This window comes from Notothenia rossii (assembly GCF_949606895.1).
Source record: "Notothenia rossii genome assembly, chromosome: 3".
Taxonomy (NCBI): Eukaryota; Metazoa; Chordata; class Actinopteri; order Perciformes; family Nototheniidae; genus Notothenia; species Notothenia rossii.
Window position 1 is genome coordinate 7,703,473 of NC_136901.1, and position 17,454 is coordinate 7,720,926.

General features: G+C 41.4%; 1 protein-coding gene across 5 annotated transcripts in view; it reads right to left on the minus strand.

Moving 5' to 3' along the window:
* Positions 1-6,433: 6,433 nt before the first annotated feature.
* LOC307034278 (peripheral plasma membrane protein CASK-like) overlaps positions 6,434-17,454 on the minus strand; it is a 46,380-nt gene continuing 35,359 nt past the window's right edge. For 2 of the 5 annotated variants that reach the window (XM_079673033.1, XM_079673032.1), the window contains 14 exons: positions 16,499-16,687; positions 16,218-16,296; positions 15,963-16,048; positions 15,691-15,759; positions 15,536-15,604; positions 14,964-14,999; positions 14,487-14,525; positions 13,894-14,090; positions 12,355-12,470; positions 11,199-11,279; positions 10,729-10,809; positions 9,833-10,035; positions 9,540-9,623; positions 6,434-8,248 (listed from right to left, as the gene is read on the minus strand). In XM_079673033.1, coding sequence (XP_079529159.1) covers positions 8,072-8,248; positions 9,540-9,623; positions 9,833-10,035; positions 10,729-10,809; positions 11,199-11,279; positions 12,355-12,470; positions 13,894-14,090; positions 14,487-14,525; positions 14,964-14,999; positions 15,536-15,604; positions 15,691-15,759; positions 15,963-16,048; positions 16,218-16,296; positions 16,499-16,687 — 1,506 coding nt within the window. In that variant the 3' untranslated portion in view covers positions 6,434-8,071. The remainder of the gene's footprint in view (positions 8,249-9,539; positions 9,624-9,832; positions 10,036-10,728; positions 10,810-11,198; positions 11,280-12,354; positions 12,471-13,893; positions 14,091-14,486; positions 14,526-14,963; positions 15,000-15,535; positions 15,605-15,690; positions 15,760-15,962; positions 16,049-16,217; positions 16,297-16,498; positions 16,688-17,454) is intronic. The other 3 variants (XM_079673034.1, XM_079673036.1, XM_079673035.1) reach the window with 2 other exon arrangements.

Sequence of the window (17,454 nt, forward strand, 5' to 3'; positions counted from 1 at the left end):
TAATGCAACAAGTGTGACATGTACCAAAGTCAAATGATTTGAATAGTTACCTTCTTCCCAGTGGAGGCTCCCGTAAGCAGGAGAGTCTTGATACACTCGACGTATGTGTGCCCCCTGCGCCAGCTCCTCTGCCATATATGAGCATAGATTCCCCAGAGTCCTCAGCTCTTTAACCACAGTCGTGTGAGACAAGACAGGTGCATGCAATGGAGTTAAACCTCAAAACAGAGAACAGTAGGATTAAATCATAAGGACATTTCATACAAACATTTAAATATCCACCGGCTGACAATTGTCCGACTGAATCAACCCGGCCTCAGTTTTAGAATAAGACTAAATCAGGAGAGTCGATGCATTGAGAAACACTTTAACAGAACATGCTCTGATTGTGGTTTGTGCACTTATGGCTACAAAAAAACCTGGCAGGAAATTAATCTAGCGTTAAAGATACAAGCCTCATTTTATCATCATGATTTAAATAGTGTTGTTTGCATGCATCTGCTGGCTTTTTATTCCATTAGAAACACTTGGAAGCCTTGCACAGTGGGATTGTCCAATAGAAATGTCTCGGGATCATTCTTCTTGCAGCGTGGTTCGAGGCAGATAAACAAAGTTTCTTATTTGTTCCCACCTTCACAGCTCTGCCCATAGTGTAGCCATTTAGTTATTCTGCTGTGATCAAAGCGCTGGCCTTGTAGAGAAAGGCACATGGGGAAGAATCTTAAAATACTTTCAGACAGTTAATCAGCCTCAATAGGCTATAAAACATATAGAGCTGAAAGCAAACATTAGACATTCACTTCATACCTGTAGAACAACAACATCATTATTTTTTTCACATATTTTGCAAGGTGTGAAACTATTCCTTTAGGTAAAAGTAAACTGCATAGCAACAAAAAATGACAATTAGTTTAGAATCAGAAATCCTTTATTCGTAGCATCTAGGGGAAATTTTTAAAGCAAAAAGGGATGCACATAATAACAAATAAAATAAGTGCACATTCAGGTAGAAAAAGATTAGAAGCAAATATATATAAAAAATAAGGATGAAACGTAGCAGCCAGATAACCTAAAGACTTCCTTACAGATGTATGTTACAGTATTAAAGGACATTGTGTTCATTTTCATGTTCTTTTTTGTATTTTGTGCTTACTGTCTACTCTACTGTAACATGTTTAGATGCTTTAATGTTCAACATGGTCTTTATTTTTCTCATACTGTGATGTCTACAGAATGTATAAGGATTGACACTTTAATTTGAATCCTTTTCTCTCACAGTCCAACTGAGGGAACTCTTCCAGGATGCAGCAGCGATATAAATAAAGCCAAATCTTTTCCCCACAGGTTAGAGTACTTGATGAGTCAGAGTGCTGTTATAGAGTCTAAAGAAAGCTCGATGTTCCCTTTGGCCATCTTGTTTTCTGCCAATGCTGTGACAGAAAACTGCATTCCAATCATTTGTGCCTGCGTGAACTTAGAAAGCTGCCAGATGTTTTTATCCAGGCCGACATATTGCCATAAGTTGTGTGTGTGGGAAAAAAAAGGGGGGGGGGGGGGGGTTCCTAAGCTCTGTCACTTTTGCCCCAAATGAAATCAGTTTCACTTCATTACAGTGTCACAGCATAATAACCTCCAAGAATAAAAGGTGTGTGTCATGAGGGGGCAAAGTGGAAACCTTCGCTGCAGTGAGGGCAGATCAGGCTACAAGCACACAGATGTTTTGTTTATTCCTCTGCCTACACACACACACACACTAAGGGGTGAAGAGTATTACTCACTCTGGCAGGTATACCATGCCGCCCCCCCCATATCCCACAGGGCCTTGTTACTTGGAGCTGTGTGCTCTGTGCCCTGTGTGACATGTCTTCCACTTGAAGAACCAGGCCAATTGTCTGTGCATGGATAGGTGACTGTGTGCGTGCGTGTGCGTGTGTGCGCGTGCGTGTGCGTGTGTGTGAGAGCTGCAAGCATTTGGAGAGAGGATGCAGGCAGCTGTTAACCCAGTTTTATTCTGAACTCGCCATGGTTCAGCACGGCATAATTGCCTGTGCAATGCAGAGAAGTGTGTGTGTGTGTGTGTGTGTGCGTGCGTGCGTGCGTGCGTGCGTGCGTGCGTGTGTGTGTGTGTGTGTGTGTGTGTGTGTGTGTGCGCAAATGCAAGTCATGGATCACTGATCACTTACCAAAACCTTCAATTTACTGTTACTTCCTGCAAGAGTGGCTCCATTTCTTTAATTATTTATTATTTTACAAAAGTATCGATGTCTGCGTGTGGAGGTTGGTTATTGATTTAAATATGGACACAGCTGAACAGTCCCAGCATTGCTAATGGGACAAATACAAAATCAAGTTGCCTCGTTATAATCAGAATAAAAACATTGCATTTGAGTATGTTTCTATTCTCCAGTTCTAAGATGCAGAGAGAAATCCAGCCTCCTCAGGAAATCCAAAGTGAAACGCTGTCATCTGCTGGACAGACTTCACCCTGCACCGCAGCTCCATCGCAAGGCATGCTGGGAATGTAGTCATGAGTACACACAAAAAAGCACACATCTTCTGTTAGAACATATTTTGATGAACAACCACCTATTCATGTTGAGCAACAAGCTTAATTTTGCTTATTATTTTCTGTTTAACAACAAATATTACTTCAGTTATCTGTTGTCTTAATCACAACATCATTGAAATGTGGCTAGCTTTATGATTCTAAACTGCACAGTATGTTTCTAATTATTACCACAGCAAAGTAAATATGTTCATATATTTGTATCCAGAGCTAAAGTCAAAAACAACATTCATTTGTGTGCATTTCGAAACACACAGTAGTGCTAGAAAAGTTAAATAACCACTGCTTTCAGTAAATATTTAAAGTACTTGTACTTCAACTGTGTATTTCCAGATTATGCTCCTTTATGACTTTACTCCATTCCATTTATTTGTACAGCTTTAGTTACTTCAAAAACATCATTTAACGGATAAATGATGATGAGTACATACAGTACTTTACCTTTTAGTACTTTAAGTATATTTGGATGAATTGTGCCAAACAGGTAAGCACAAACACTTAAACTAGTAAAACAATTTAAAGTAGCATTATTATACACTGAACAAAAATATAAACGCAACACTTTTGTTTTTGCTCCCATTTTTCATGAGATGAACTGAAAGATCTAAAACATTTTTTACATACACAAAATAACCATTTCTCTCAAATATTGTTCACAAATCTGACAAAATCTGTGATAGTGAGCACTTCTCCTTTGCCGAGATAATCCATCCCACCTCACAGGTGTGGCATATCAAGATGCTGATTAGACAGCATGATTATTGCACAGGTGTACCTTAGGCTGGCCACAATAAAAGGCCACTCTGAAACGTGCAGTTTTGCTTTATTGGGGGGGTCTGGGGGGGGTCCGAAAACCAGTCAGTATCTGGTGTGACCACCATTTGCCTCACGCAGTGCAACACATCTCCTTCGCATAGAGTTGATCAGGTTGTTGATTGTGGAATGTTGGTCCACTCCTCTTCAATGGCTGTGCCAAGTTGCTGGATATTGGCAGGAACTGGAACACGCTGTCGTATACGCCGATCCAGAGCATCCCAAACATGCTCAATGGGTGACATGTTAGGGTTAGGGTTTAACCCTAGGGTTTTCGGACCCCCCCAGACCACCCCAATAAAGCAAAACTGCATGGATTATCTCGGCAAAGGAGAAGTGCTCACTATCACAGATTTGTTCAGATTTGTGAACAATATTTGAGAGAAATTGTTATTTTGTGTATATAGAAAATGTTTTAGACCTTTGAGTTCATGTCATGAAAAATGGGAGCAAAAACAAAAGTGTTGCGTTTATATTTTTGTTCAGCGTAGTTACCTTAGCGTGAATTTGCCACACAGACGTGCATTGTTGTGAGAGGTCACGAGTGGACGGATAACCTCATTGAGTTAAATTGAAAACACCTGAGTTAATGTTAAAAACAACGTGTAACGTAAGATAAACATAACATATGAACAAGTGAAGGCTGCAATTTATTTGCTCGATAGTTTAATATATATTTTGTTAAACTCTCACCTGGTTAGTACATTTATATATCATGTTTGTTTATGTACTTAAAAATGGGCAGTAAACAAATCAGAAAGTAAAAGTAATGTAACCTGATTACATAACTTTTTTTGAGTAGTTTCCTCCATATGAAATGCCGTCACAATAAAATTACAAAAATGTAATTTACTTTTTTTTTTATGCAATTATTATTATTATTATTATTTTTCAATGAAACAAACAATAGCAAGGGTAGTGGAAAATAACCAATAACAATTGTGTGAAATATTAGTATGGAAGTTATGTGAGAATATATATAAGATAATGTGTATGTATTCATTTGAATAGATTACATTTGACGGGGACAGTGCATATACATCTCTGTAAATGCAGAGTACAGTGTACCTAAAAACGAATTGAATGTAAATCTAATCTAAAAAAGTGATTGCTGACAAAACATTACAAAAACATAAATAAACATGAATTACAAGACAAGTAAACAGATGCTCACACAGATAGGCATTTCTTACAAGCAAACTATCTGTAACAAGCAAATATTGTCCAATTCAAAATATTATAATGCCACATGTTAGGGTTCCGCTGAGCCAGTGTAGGAGGTCCATATTTAGGGGGGGGGGGGGGTTGCTTTACATAACATCAGTTTGTGTTTCTGATTTCGTGTGGAAGCCCACTGGCTGTGTTTGTGAGATCCTGCACCAAAAAGACAAACTGCAGTTATCTGAGATGAGTTTAGCTGGAGTTAGACTGAGAAGAAGAAGAACAAACATGAATGCAAACGCTTGGAAGACGACATTACTCAGGGCTCAGCTTAAATCTATTTATTCCGGGGAAAGAAAAGCCTGCAGAGAAGTGGCTCTGACACTGTGCTCGACATTTGCTCTTTGTCAGGAGCAGCAGAGATATGGAGTTGGTAACTTTGAGACTTCGATAGCTGACTTTGAACAAAGCACACGTGGTCGCCTTGAGGGCAGATTGGGCGCTTCAATTAATACATTTCTAGAAACGCCAAGTGTGATCAAAGTGCTGCAGTGTCTGTTTGCTGCACAGTCATTTATTGAGACAAAGTATGTAGTGTCATGGTCACGAAGAAAAGGCAAATATTTGTTCAATTATTTTATTCATGAAGTATCCTTATTCTAAATACTGTCTAAATTATTCGATTTTTATTTTTTTGTGAAATATTCTAATTTATTGTGTATAGAGAAACTGTCTTTGCCCATTTAGTATATATATTGTTTATTTGAACTTTTAGCACGATTGTTTTTACAAAGTCTTTATATATTTTTCAAAAAAGCAACGGGCGATTGTCTCCGCCAGTCAAAGTGATCATCAAAGGTAAGAAACATGCTTTTCTTTTTGTCTAAAGAAGTGTTTATCTTGCTTTCTGCTTTTCTTGTGGTCACACGAGTCAATGCTTGGGCGATTGTTTCTGGTCTCTTTATAGAGCTTGAATGACAGAGGCTTTGTGGAAGCAGAAGTTCATAAAATGCTGATCTCTGAGGAAGTTTGAAAATGCGGACAAAGGACTGTCTTTTCCAAGTGCCATAAAAAGCAACATAGAGTGTAGCATGAACAAAACGTAATAGAATATCATTTTGAAACTATGCAACAAAAAAAAAAAATTGTATAGCATGTGGAAAATATGCAAAAAAAGTCTTAGTATAGTTAGTATGTTGGTTTCTACACGCTGTACCGTTCCTTATGTCCACATAAAATCCCATGTTTTTCTTTTGCATTTTCCGACATGCCAATACTATAAATGAATGGCCTTCTGATCGCATCGCTTAATTAATTGAATACAGTTTTGTGGAAGCAGAAGTTCAGCAAATGATGATCTTTGAGGAAGTTTTGAAAATGTTGACAAAGGACTGTCTTTTCCAAGTGCCATAAAAAGCAACATAGAGTGTAGCAGGAACAAAACGTAATAGAATATAATGTTGAAACTATGCAAAAAAAAAATAGTATAGCATGTGGAAAATATGCAAAAAAAGTAATGTCGAAAATATGCAACAAAGTAATAGTATAAAGACAACAGAATGATTTTTCTGTCATTTATAACGACTTCCTGTTGGTTTCTACACGCTGTATGTACCGTTCCTTATTTCCATAAAATCCCATGTTTTATGTCTTTCATTTTTCGACATACTATGGATTTAGTCATTTATGTCGACATGCTATATGACTTTTCTGTCATTTTTAAGTACTGGTTTCTACACACTACACCGCGCCTTATGACATAAAATCCCATGTTGTTTTTTTGCATTTTCCGACATGCTAATACTATGACTGAATGGCCTTCTGATCGCATCGCTTAATTAATTGAATACAATGTAAATATTTGAGCGAAAGACAAAAAGAAGACGAGGCCTGTTACTTTAAACACGTAAAAGGAAATATATTTTTTTGAAAAATGAAATAACAAAAAAGAACAAGAACATTTCATACATAAGAGCTGCTTTAGTCAATTCGCAGAGGTAATTTACACAGGACTTGAAATGAAAAAAAAGAAAATACACACACTTTACTTGAAGTGGAACAACAGCAGCAGCCGCCGCCACACTGCACTACACAGAGCTTTTATTTAGAAATCACGTCGACCCTTCAGCCGGCTGCGGCGCCACTTCCGGCAAAGCGCGGAGAGGTTATGTCACATACCGAGCTTCTTTTGAAGGGTTAATATACACTGGCTCTTGGTAATTCACTCGTATGACGTACGCACTATTGAAACATTTACACACAAGAGTTGATTTTCTCTCCCTTAAAACAAGAATACTCGTTTTATATTTATATTTTTTTAGACGACAGTTAACAGTTCCAAAATGGCGGCTCTAGGGTTGGGGTTTATCCCACCCTCACAAGGCCCTCCCTAACTCCCTGCCCTTCCAAAGAAGACATTCCTATGAAGACTTTATTTAAACAAGCATGGCTCTCTAGTTGAGACGGAGGAAGGTGGTGCTCTGCCCGGCGGGGGTGTGCATAGGTGTTACAGACTCCTCCCCCGAGGCTCTGATAAGGCAGAAGATTCTTCCTCCTCTCTGCTTTTTTATTGTTTTGTTTTCATTTCCAGTTCAAAAGCCACGGTTAGCGGTGGATGCAAGTCCTTTTCCTCATAGCCGATTATGCCCCGAGCGCGGTCTTCCAGGTCTATTTGCCTTACGGAGGGGGAGTAAATCTAAAGCAGAACATGTCTTCTTCTTCTTCTTCATTGTCCATTTTTTGTGCAAACAGATGTAAACAAAGACCGTCAGAGGATAGGAAGGAATGGAAGAAGAAGATACTACAGCAACACCGGGTGGGGGGTTGGGTGGGCAAGAGACAGGCACAGAGGGCCAGCGAGAGAGATAAATAAATACAGGGTAGGGGGGAGGCGGGAGGGAGAAACTGCCAAGCGTCCTGTGCTTTCTGCTTTCCTCACGCTTGCCTCGGGAGCCGAGGGAGATGCTTGTCGCCACTGTAGCAGCTTCCGATGTGCTTTAAAGCTCGGCCTGTTTGTCACAGGGGCCGAGGAGATTGGGGGTGGGGGGGGTGAGGATATTGGGGGTAGGGGGCGAGGAGGACACAGAGAGTACCACTAGAAGAGCCTTTAAAAAGGTCAACACACACATACACACCCACATAAGACTTCTTTACGGTCATGCTCGCTATTGCCTTTCCAATACGGCCACCCGCCCGTGGATTAAAAAAAAAAAAAGTACAAAATATCTACCAACGCTGGCCTCCCCTCCTCTCCTCACCCCCCAGCCTTCAACTAGGACATATTCACTTAGTTTTTTTATCATTTATATATATATATATATATATGTATATATGTACACAACAATATGCCTTTGAGGCTGTCGATGGAGGATGGCGTCTCTGCATTGAGAGTCTTTAGTGTCTTCTCTTTTTTTCCCCACAGTTTGTCTACAGAGATGAGTGGCGATTGAGGGGGGGTTTGACCGCCGTGTAGCATCCCGATGGATGGACGGTGCACGTGGGGGCGTGGAGCTAGTTGCCGTTGAGGGCCTGTCAGTAGACCCAGGAGACGGGCACCCACTGGGTGGTGGTGGACACCAGGTTCACGGCCTCCTCCAGCAGGCGGATGGTGTCGTCGATCTCGTTGTTGATGATGGTCTGATCGAAGTAGTGGGCGTAGGTGCCTTGCAGCAGCTCCGACTCCTTCTGCAGTCGTTGCAGGGAGTCGTCCTGGGGGGGGGGGGGGTTAAAGGGCTGGTTTTAGTGTTTTTTTAACAACTACGTGCTCGTTTGTGTCTATAGTCTGTAATTGTTCCAAAGACGGTGCATTTGACACTCATGGGGATTGTCGTACATGTATATTTATACATTTGTGGTTTTGTTCCTACTGTAAGTGTATTGTGTTGTCCTTAGAAAGTCCTATTTGTAGTTTCATTTCAAAAATGGCAGGACCTGTGTCATATTCCTTAAATCATTATTAATTTGTAATAATAACCTGTGCCTTGTATCAAATGTTTTCGCTTAACCAGAGACAATTTCTACAGAATTATTACATTTCTGATATACTGTTTTTGAAATATCTGATATCCTAAAAACAGGGTTTTTAGTCTTGATATATTACATTATCACCCTTAATGTATTCAGTAACGTTATATTTATAACTTAATGACTTTGCGTTACCTCGATTAATATTATTTTAGGAAAACAAATAGTTTATTTTGTTCAATTGCAGACATTTTTCTTTATTTTAAATAAATAAAGAATGAAAGTAGCCTAAATCAGAACGCAAAATAAAATACAGGAAGTATCTATATTTATAAACTTGAGTTTAAAGTAACATGGCCCCCTTTGTCGAAATGTCACAGTAATCTGATTACTACCCAACGTAGCTAAATGTAAATCCTGTGAAAGTACTTTGAATGTATCTAGTTTTACGCTCTTTCCACCAATGCACCGAAGTGTATTTAAAAAGAGGGCTATGCAAGTTGCACTATTCAGCGTTTAAACATTTCTAAGTAAATCAATTATTTGCAGGGCTTTTCCCCAAATATTTGTGGAGAAACAAAGCTCATTTCTAGTGGGACACATCTCCCTAATATGCTGAAAACAAGGTTAACTGTTTAGGTAGGAACGTATAGCTACAATGTTTAACAATATTTATAATCTCAATGATCCGAAAGCAACTTGGTACGTGGTATGTAGTTACTCTGTAGACGCCGGTGACAGTATTGCTAGCAGAGTGATTTGTAAATAAACACAAACACAGAGGCCACACACCAGTCAGTACTCACAGGCAGTTTCTTGCACCACTTTGGAATCTTGAGTGCAGACGTAAAAGCAAGCATGCAGAAGAAAGTACAAACATGCATTGAAAGAAATGTAAGGCAAAGCAAAAAAGCAAATCAAAGCGGTTTGAACACAGCGAGGCACGACAAACAGTGCAAGTAAGTTAGCACGTGGAAATGAAGGAAACGTGAGCAACGAGCACGATACGAAACATCAAGGTTTTTAGAGAGCGTACCTCAGTCATGCCTGGGGTGACAGTGGGAGCTGCGACGAACACGACAAAGGGGGCAAAATCAGCCGTCCTGAGGATCTTCAGTGCCTGGCGAGAGAGGGAAGAAGCGATGTTTATTAACGGAGGACGTGTTGGGCAAATGTTTAGGCCGGCGCTAGTATTTGTACATTTGAGTCCTGTCGACATGCTCCAATAAATAAAAAGTGCTTTGTTTCTCCCTTTGCAGACCGTTTACATTCACAAACACCGCCTCAGGAAAGGGGACAACTCCAAGAGGGCCAGAGCCCCTCTGTTACCTGCGGCTCCACGTCCAGGATGGAGACCATGTCCTGCTGGTGGATCTGCCGGATGGTCTCAAGCCGGGTGCCGTACATGGCGTCCTCGTGGCTGCCGTACTCCAGGTAGTCGTTGTTGCTGATGTCCTGCATCATCTGGTCGTGAGACACAAAGTAGTAGTTCTTGCCGTTCTCCTCGTCCTTCTTGGGAGGCCGAGTCGTGTCTGAGCAGAGAGGGAGGGGTCGGGTGGGAGAAAATTAGAGTATATTAAAGATCAGTAGTAGTAGTGGTAGTGGTGGTAGTAGTAGTAGTGGTAGTGGTAGTAGTGGGACTATTAGTCGTAGTAGTAGTAGTAGTAGTAGTAGTAGTAGTAATAGTAGTGGTAGTAGTAGTGGTAGTAGTAGTGTTCGTAGTAGTAGTGGTAGTAGTAGTAGTATTAGTAGTAGTGGTAGTAGTGGGACTATTAGTCGTTTGTAGTAGTAGTAGTAGTAGTAGTGGTGGTGATGGTAGTAGTAGTAGTAGTAGTAGTAGTAGTAGTAGTAGTGGCAGTGGTAGTAGTAGTAGTGATAGTAGTAGTGGTAGTAGTAGTAGTAGTAGTGGTAGTGGTAGTAGTAGTAGTAGTAGTAGTAGTAGTAGTAGTAGTAGTAGTAGTAGTAGTGGTAGTGGTAGTGGTAGTAGTAGTAGTAGTGGTAGTGGTAGTAGTAGTAGTAGTAGTAGTAGTAGTAGGTGTGGCAGGAAACACTACCACTTTGTCAGAACCTTCCAATAAATACAGAGAGAGCTATGTACAAAATACAGGACAATCTTTATTATAAGGACAGTTAATTGATAAGAGGAGAGCAAGAGAGGAAGCTAATCCACGGGACACAAGGAACCCCCACAATATAGTGTATTGTATCGTCTGTGCTTGACTTACGAGGGATGGGGTAGGCAAAGCGGTCGGGGTGTTTGGTGATGAGCGTGTTCTTGATGTGCCTCCTGCCGACTCCATGCGCACCTGAAAGATAAGAGAGCAGAGATAATTTAACTGTTGTAATACCACACAAATAATAATAACGGTGTGAGTAAGAATAGCAAAAAGCTAATCCAGAAATGGACAATGTATAAAAGATCAAACTAGAGTTGCATTTAACTTGGTGTCACATTTTTGGGACTTGCAATTCTCTGCTTGAGTGCGTGAATCTTCTTGTCTTGCTAATCGTGCTTTCTGTTCTTTGCCAGGGACGGTCCCAATTGAACAAAGGAAAGAAACCAAGATGGCTTCCAAGCACCACACAGGCTAAACCTCAATCCTCAAGTGTTGCAATCTTCACATCTCACAACTTAGGACAATTGCTTTTGACAACTTTCACATTCTAAAGACAATATAAACGCTTGGTTACTTACCGAGCAACACTAGTGTTTTTCTTTTGAAAGACGGCACTCTGACCACTTCCTCGTATGTCACCAGATCTAGTTGGTCAAACACTGCGCGACACAAGAGGAGCATTAGTCTGGCACATAGCGTTAATTGACAAACAGCGTATTCGCGCCAAACACCAGACTCCTGCTTTTTGATATAAAAAGGTTTCTCAAACATTACTAACGCTCTTGGTATTAAGTCAGGACCGCAAGCCAATGGCACTTCCCTGACAAGAGTGTAAACTACTTCTACTCGACATTTTTTAGACAACAGAATTCTCAGTTATGTTCGCTACAAACTCGACATTAGAACATGAAGGGAGAATTCACCTCAGACACATAACTGCAGTAGTAACAGTGAAGGATGGAAAAACAATTCAAAGTAATTCATCTAGCTGCACCTTTCATCACTAAATAGAATCCAAACATATTATTCTTATTATTCTTATATTCTTTAAGTAGAATTGGATGTTCATTATTTTGTATCTTTCAACTGTTAGTTTTCCTACCCTTTTTATTTCAGCACAAGTGCTCCATGCGCCAGACAGAAGATATCCAGTGCTAAGCACTGCCTCTGGGAATCAATAAAGATGAGCTATAACTGCACTTTTCTTGAAGTTTGGATGTTTCTGTCTGTTACATCACCTACATCATATGTAATGTGAAAATACATTGCTAACAAAGACACATTAAGGACAAGTTTTCAAAAGCAGATAGAGGTAGAAAAACACAGAAGCTGGGCGCCAGCTGTCTGGAGTTACTTACATGCAGCCATGTCATTGGGTAAGAGACAGCATGAAATATGGACAAAGGGTGGGAGCGGAAGGAAGGAAGGGTTAATAAAAAAAGACACTTTAAAAGAAAACTTCATTACACTAAACAAAAACACAAAAACTTGTTACCGTCTAAATGTTACTTGAAACACTGTTAGTCAGAAGGCAGTGGGAGAGGTCTGTCAGAGGGAAATGCAACAGACATGCAGCACTAACACAAACTCCAAACAGGTGCGACAGTAATGTTATATTTTATTTTACCTTTACGTGGCTTTGCAAACAAAGCCCCAAAATCCCAGCTTAGGTACAAATACATATATATATAATCAATTAGCTTCCTTGCGCTGTGTGCGTATGGCAATGCTTACCTGCGTTGTGCTTGGCCAGGTACTTGTCTTTGTACTGTTTCTTCTTCTTACCAAACCAGGTGCAGCTCGCCTGCTGCTCCTGTTTGGTCTTCTCCATCGCTATACACGCCACGCGCCTGCAACAAACACACGTACGCTTTTACTGTACCTTACCTTTACAGTAACTCCTATGTCGTTCGGCATTAATGTGTGCCTTTAATTATTACCAAGTACCTGAACGTTAATAATGTGTTGTAGTTTTATATATATATATTCAGTGATGCAAACACAGGTATGGTGAAAAAAGAGAAAACTATTCGAAGCAGAAAAAAAACAGCGTAATATACCATCTGACAATGACAGATTTTTCTTTTTGGATATTTTACAAATCACTCCCCTTTCAAACTCTATTCTTGTTATTTTTAACAACTTTTTTTTGTTACTGTCATATAGTATTTTATACCTGTTAATAATTGAGTCTCTAATGTCTCATTAATAACTATAATGATCATATCAAGGTGTGCCTTAACCTCACTGAGGTTATTTGAGCCTCTCAGGAGAGCGCTCTCTTCCACCTGGTTGTAGAAAAGCTCTTTAAATTCGTTAGCATAGCTAGCTAACCAGATGCTAATAACAACAGATCGCCACTGTGCTTATAACTAAAGAGAAAGCCTCACAAACACTGCGGCATGTGTACGGCTCCTTATGAGTACTGCAATATTTGAAGAGCTGGAGCAGCGTTCCGATGCTCTCCGTTACACCTTCCAGACGAGACATAACCACGTGAAGACCTACGGTGAAGACACGTTACGCTCGTGTTGTGTTCAATGAACCTGTCCTTGGCCAGGAAAAACAGGCACTCGCTTGTTTAATTATTTTGCGATCTAGATTTCTTCTTCTTTTTCGAAGTGAGAAGACTCTTCGGTTCTCCACGAATTACACAAGTCAACCAAATCAGCGATAAAAAAGCGGGAGGCGCCGAAAAGCGACTAATTTGCATAACTGATATTACATCAAATAAGGGTCGTGTAATGCAACAAAGAAAGAAGATTGTGGTAGTGTAAGAAACAAGGCCTCAGAGTACAACTCCTCCTCACTTAATGGTGAACCTTGGTGGAGGTCGAGAAGCGGTCAATGTGATAGACCGCCTCCGGGCCACGTGTGCGGAAGTAAAATCATTGCAAAGGTTGCCAAAAACAGTTACAGGCACGTACGCGGAGAAATAATCAAACGCCAACAAGTTACGACAAAGAATTATGGCAAGCCGATTTAGCTTTTATTCATTTCTGGAGGATATCAAAAATGATTTTCTTGACTTGACTCGCATATTTTTGGACTTGAGACTTGATTGACTAACATTGATAAAAGACTTGACCCAACACACAAAATCAAGAAACTTTAGTAACATAACAATATTTTCTAATACAGCATTTGTTCATGATGTCGTTGACTACACAGAGGTAGATTAGGCAAGATAATAAATACATTGATACATTTAAAAAAAAACATATCCTTTATTTGACTCCAACATAAAAACATTTCAAGGTGTGTCTCTCTTACCACTCCTGCAGCTCAGGCGAGGGGATGAGTCCCGCCGTGGCGTTCTTGGTGTTCTCCAACTTTCCCTGCCACCAGTTGTGGTCGTCCTTGGAGATGATCTGAATGATGTCCCCGACGCGGAAGGGGACGCCCGCCTCCTTGCACGGGATGAGGTCGTCTTTGGTAGGGTCGTACTCGAACTGAGCGCGGACGTAAATCTGTAAAAGTGGCGGAGTTAGCGGGTGACTCGGCGGCAAAGACGACAATGAATATGTATGGAGGGGGGATACAAAATGATCGGCCAAGCTGCCAACGTAAAAGGAATAAAAAAATGCTGCACCCGAGCCCGTGGCGACAGAAGGAGAGGGCAAATCGACAGCGTGACCCCAAAGCGCTGCACAGCACAGACAGTTGGAAAAATGAAAGCGGACCGCAGCTATCGAGCAACCTTTCTTAACGCGGCTTACGCGCGCATTTTTGGGTTGCCTTGTATGACCACTGACACACCAAATAGCCAGCATGGGATCTACACACCACTACGATGGGGAACCGCACGTTGCCATGGGGATGGGAGGAGGCTACTTCTACAAAGGGTCCACTAAGAGACGTCTTACCTTGATGGACAATTTGTCCTTGATAGCAGGTCTGGAGATCTATGGGGTTGAGAGCATCACACACACTTACACGTATATCATGCTGAAGAAAACATTCGGCAGAGGGGCGTCAAGAAAATAGGATGTGGAGTCTGATAAATGAAAGTGTTTCTACCACGTTTAAAAAAGGTACAACGGCGTGACAGACATAATGTCCTAAATCAACAGAGGACACGAACCGAGGGTTCCTCGCATTCTCTTTTCTTCTCTACATCTGCTTAATTGTGGAGGAATCCTTTCCCATGTTCAAGAGTCACGTTACTGCCTGACATTGGAGAACAAAACTAAACACATGTGATGGGAATGGAAGAACACACAAGTGCATACTGTACGTGCAGATCTGTTCCAACGAGTGTTAGTTGTGATATCGGTAGTAAAGCAAAAGGAAGAGGATTAAACAGTTGAATAAGTTCAGTGTAAGGACTTTGGAAATCTCACCTGGCGGCCTTTGGGCTGGATCGTCGCCGGGAGGTCCTAGTTGGGATAAGAGGTGTTTTTAAATGTAGTGTGTTAATTAAAAAGCGCACTAATAAAACCATTAAATCACACCAAAACCAGAAGGCATGTTTTTATTTGAAGGAAACAACACGTGCCACTGATTCTGGCAATTTCAAGGTATGAAACTTCACAGCTGACACGATACCTTGCACTATGTTGTAACTTGTTATTTAAGGCAGTAAAGCATTTGATTATTTGATTTCTTGATATAAGTTAAAAGGTACGTTTTACAAGAAATGCTTTTATTTTGAAGTGCAAGTATGTCTCTTCCTCTAACTGCTTCCTGTTGTTATAAAAATTGAATACGAGCATGTCGAGTGCATTTTGTCTGTCTTCCACCGTTCTTTTTTCAAACTGTTTAAGGAATATAAAGTAAAGGTTCAGTTTGAAATAGACTGTGCTTGGTTCTTCATTCGAAGCTTCTATTACACAACACACTATGACTGATATAGCTTCTATACGCTATAAAAACAATACATATGAAATGCTCTTCTTGGAACTAAGGAACCTACCAGGATGGAGCTGGTTACACTGGCGTGTCCATTTGCGGGCGACTGTCGAGACACATCTGGTGACTCTTTCTGCAACAAAAGAATTATACATTTGTTTTATTAATTCCACCCAAAATACAGTATGTTAAAGTCCATGCAGGTTTCTGAATCCCTACCTCGCAAGACATGGACTGGGACCGGTAGCTGGGCACAATCTTGAAGGTGATGCTCCCCCTCATCTCCCTCTGTGCGCAAACAGTAAAGAAAGGCATGTTTCGTATCAGCTTTTATTACACACGATACAAACCAATAACGGAAAATAAACGACACACAAACTATCGTTAGCACTGTCGGCATAGTACGGCAGCTGCTGACGAATCCAAATGTTACGACGCCTGCTAATAGAAATACACACTAAGGCACGATAACAATCATGTGTGTGACATACCAGCATCTTCTGGAGCTGCTCGACCGTCTGATTAGCAACGCTGATGCCGTTGATCTCCCGGATCTCGTCTCCTACGTGCAGAGTCCCTAAAGTGGAAACGGAATACGTTAATAAAGGCTGCAGACGCCAGGACGCAGCTGTCAGGGAGCCTGACCCATAGAAGCATTTCAATTAACCGCAAGTTAGTCCCACCAACAGTTTCCATTATCCCTCTGATCCTTCTTAATGTCAGAGTACTTGGATAGGGATGCGTACCTTGTCGATGAATCATTCCACCGTGCATGATTCGCGCCACGATGCAGTGGTTCAGTTCATTCATTTTCAGAGTGATGCCCTAAAGGAGAGAGAGAGGGGGGGTGAGAGGGAGACCTGAGGGTAACCGCACCTTCTGTCAACATAATCCAACAACAATGCAAAAGGGACACTCGGCGTTGGACAAGCACGGCATGGACTTCTAAATATTTACTACCGGTACATGTTTCCAAAAGTTAACTGGGTGTTGAAAAGAAAGTGTGACAATCTGCTGGTCAACGCACCATGGGCTCGTCTGTGTTCTTCTGGAACTGGACCAGGCGGACCCGGGTGACGTTCTCCAGGTCCATGTCCCCGTTGGTGCTGTCCGGGGAATCTCCGTTCAGGTAAGGGGAGGTGGGCGGGGGGGTCACCCTCAACGCATCGTCACTGTACACCTCGTGGGCCACCACGTCGTGGGTCTGCAGCAGAGCCTGGGTTGTGGACACACACACACATTAATGGTCAGTAAGTCTGTTTTTTCTATAGCAGTGAAGTCTATTGCTACTGCCAGTAATTACACCATGCTGTAAACACAAGAGGACAGCCACAGGCCATGTCAACAACTGTTATGTTGAGGAAAGACTTTGGACTACAATCCCAAGCTGCTCTGAACAACTACAGCAGAAAACACTCCAACAAAGTGTTACCACACACACACACACACACACACACACACACACACACACACACACACACACACACACACACACACACACACACACACACACACACACACACACACACACACACACACACACACACACACACACACACACACACACACACACACACACACACACACACACACACACACACACACACACACACACACACACACACACACACACACACACACACACACACACACACACACACACACACACACACACACACACACACACAGCTCCAGAATTGAACCACGTGGCTCACACTAATCCTCTCCGGCCACTAATCGTGTCACTGACACACTGAGTGTTTTCACAAACACGGCAACACGCTGCGTCTGCCAAACAGTCACATCTGCTCACCGCAGAGACAACGTGTTCGTTAAGGCGGTGAACATTAACATTAACTGTGGCTGCTTGACGATAACGAAGAACAAAGTATTTCCTTGGGTCATAACTGGAGTCCAACGCTACAAACAAAAACATGTAAAGGCTAATTATCTGTCAGTGAGGTGTGCTAGCCTTATGTGCTA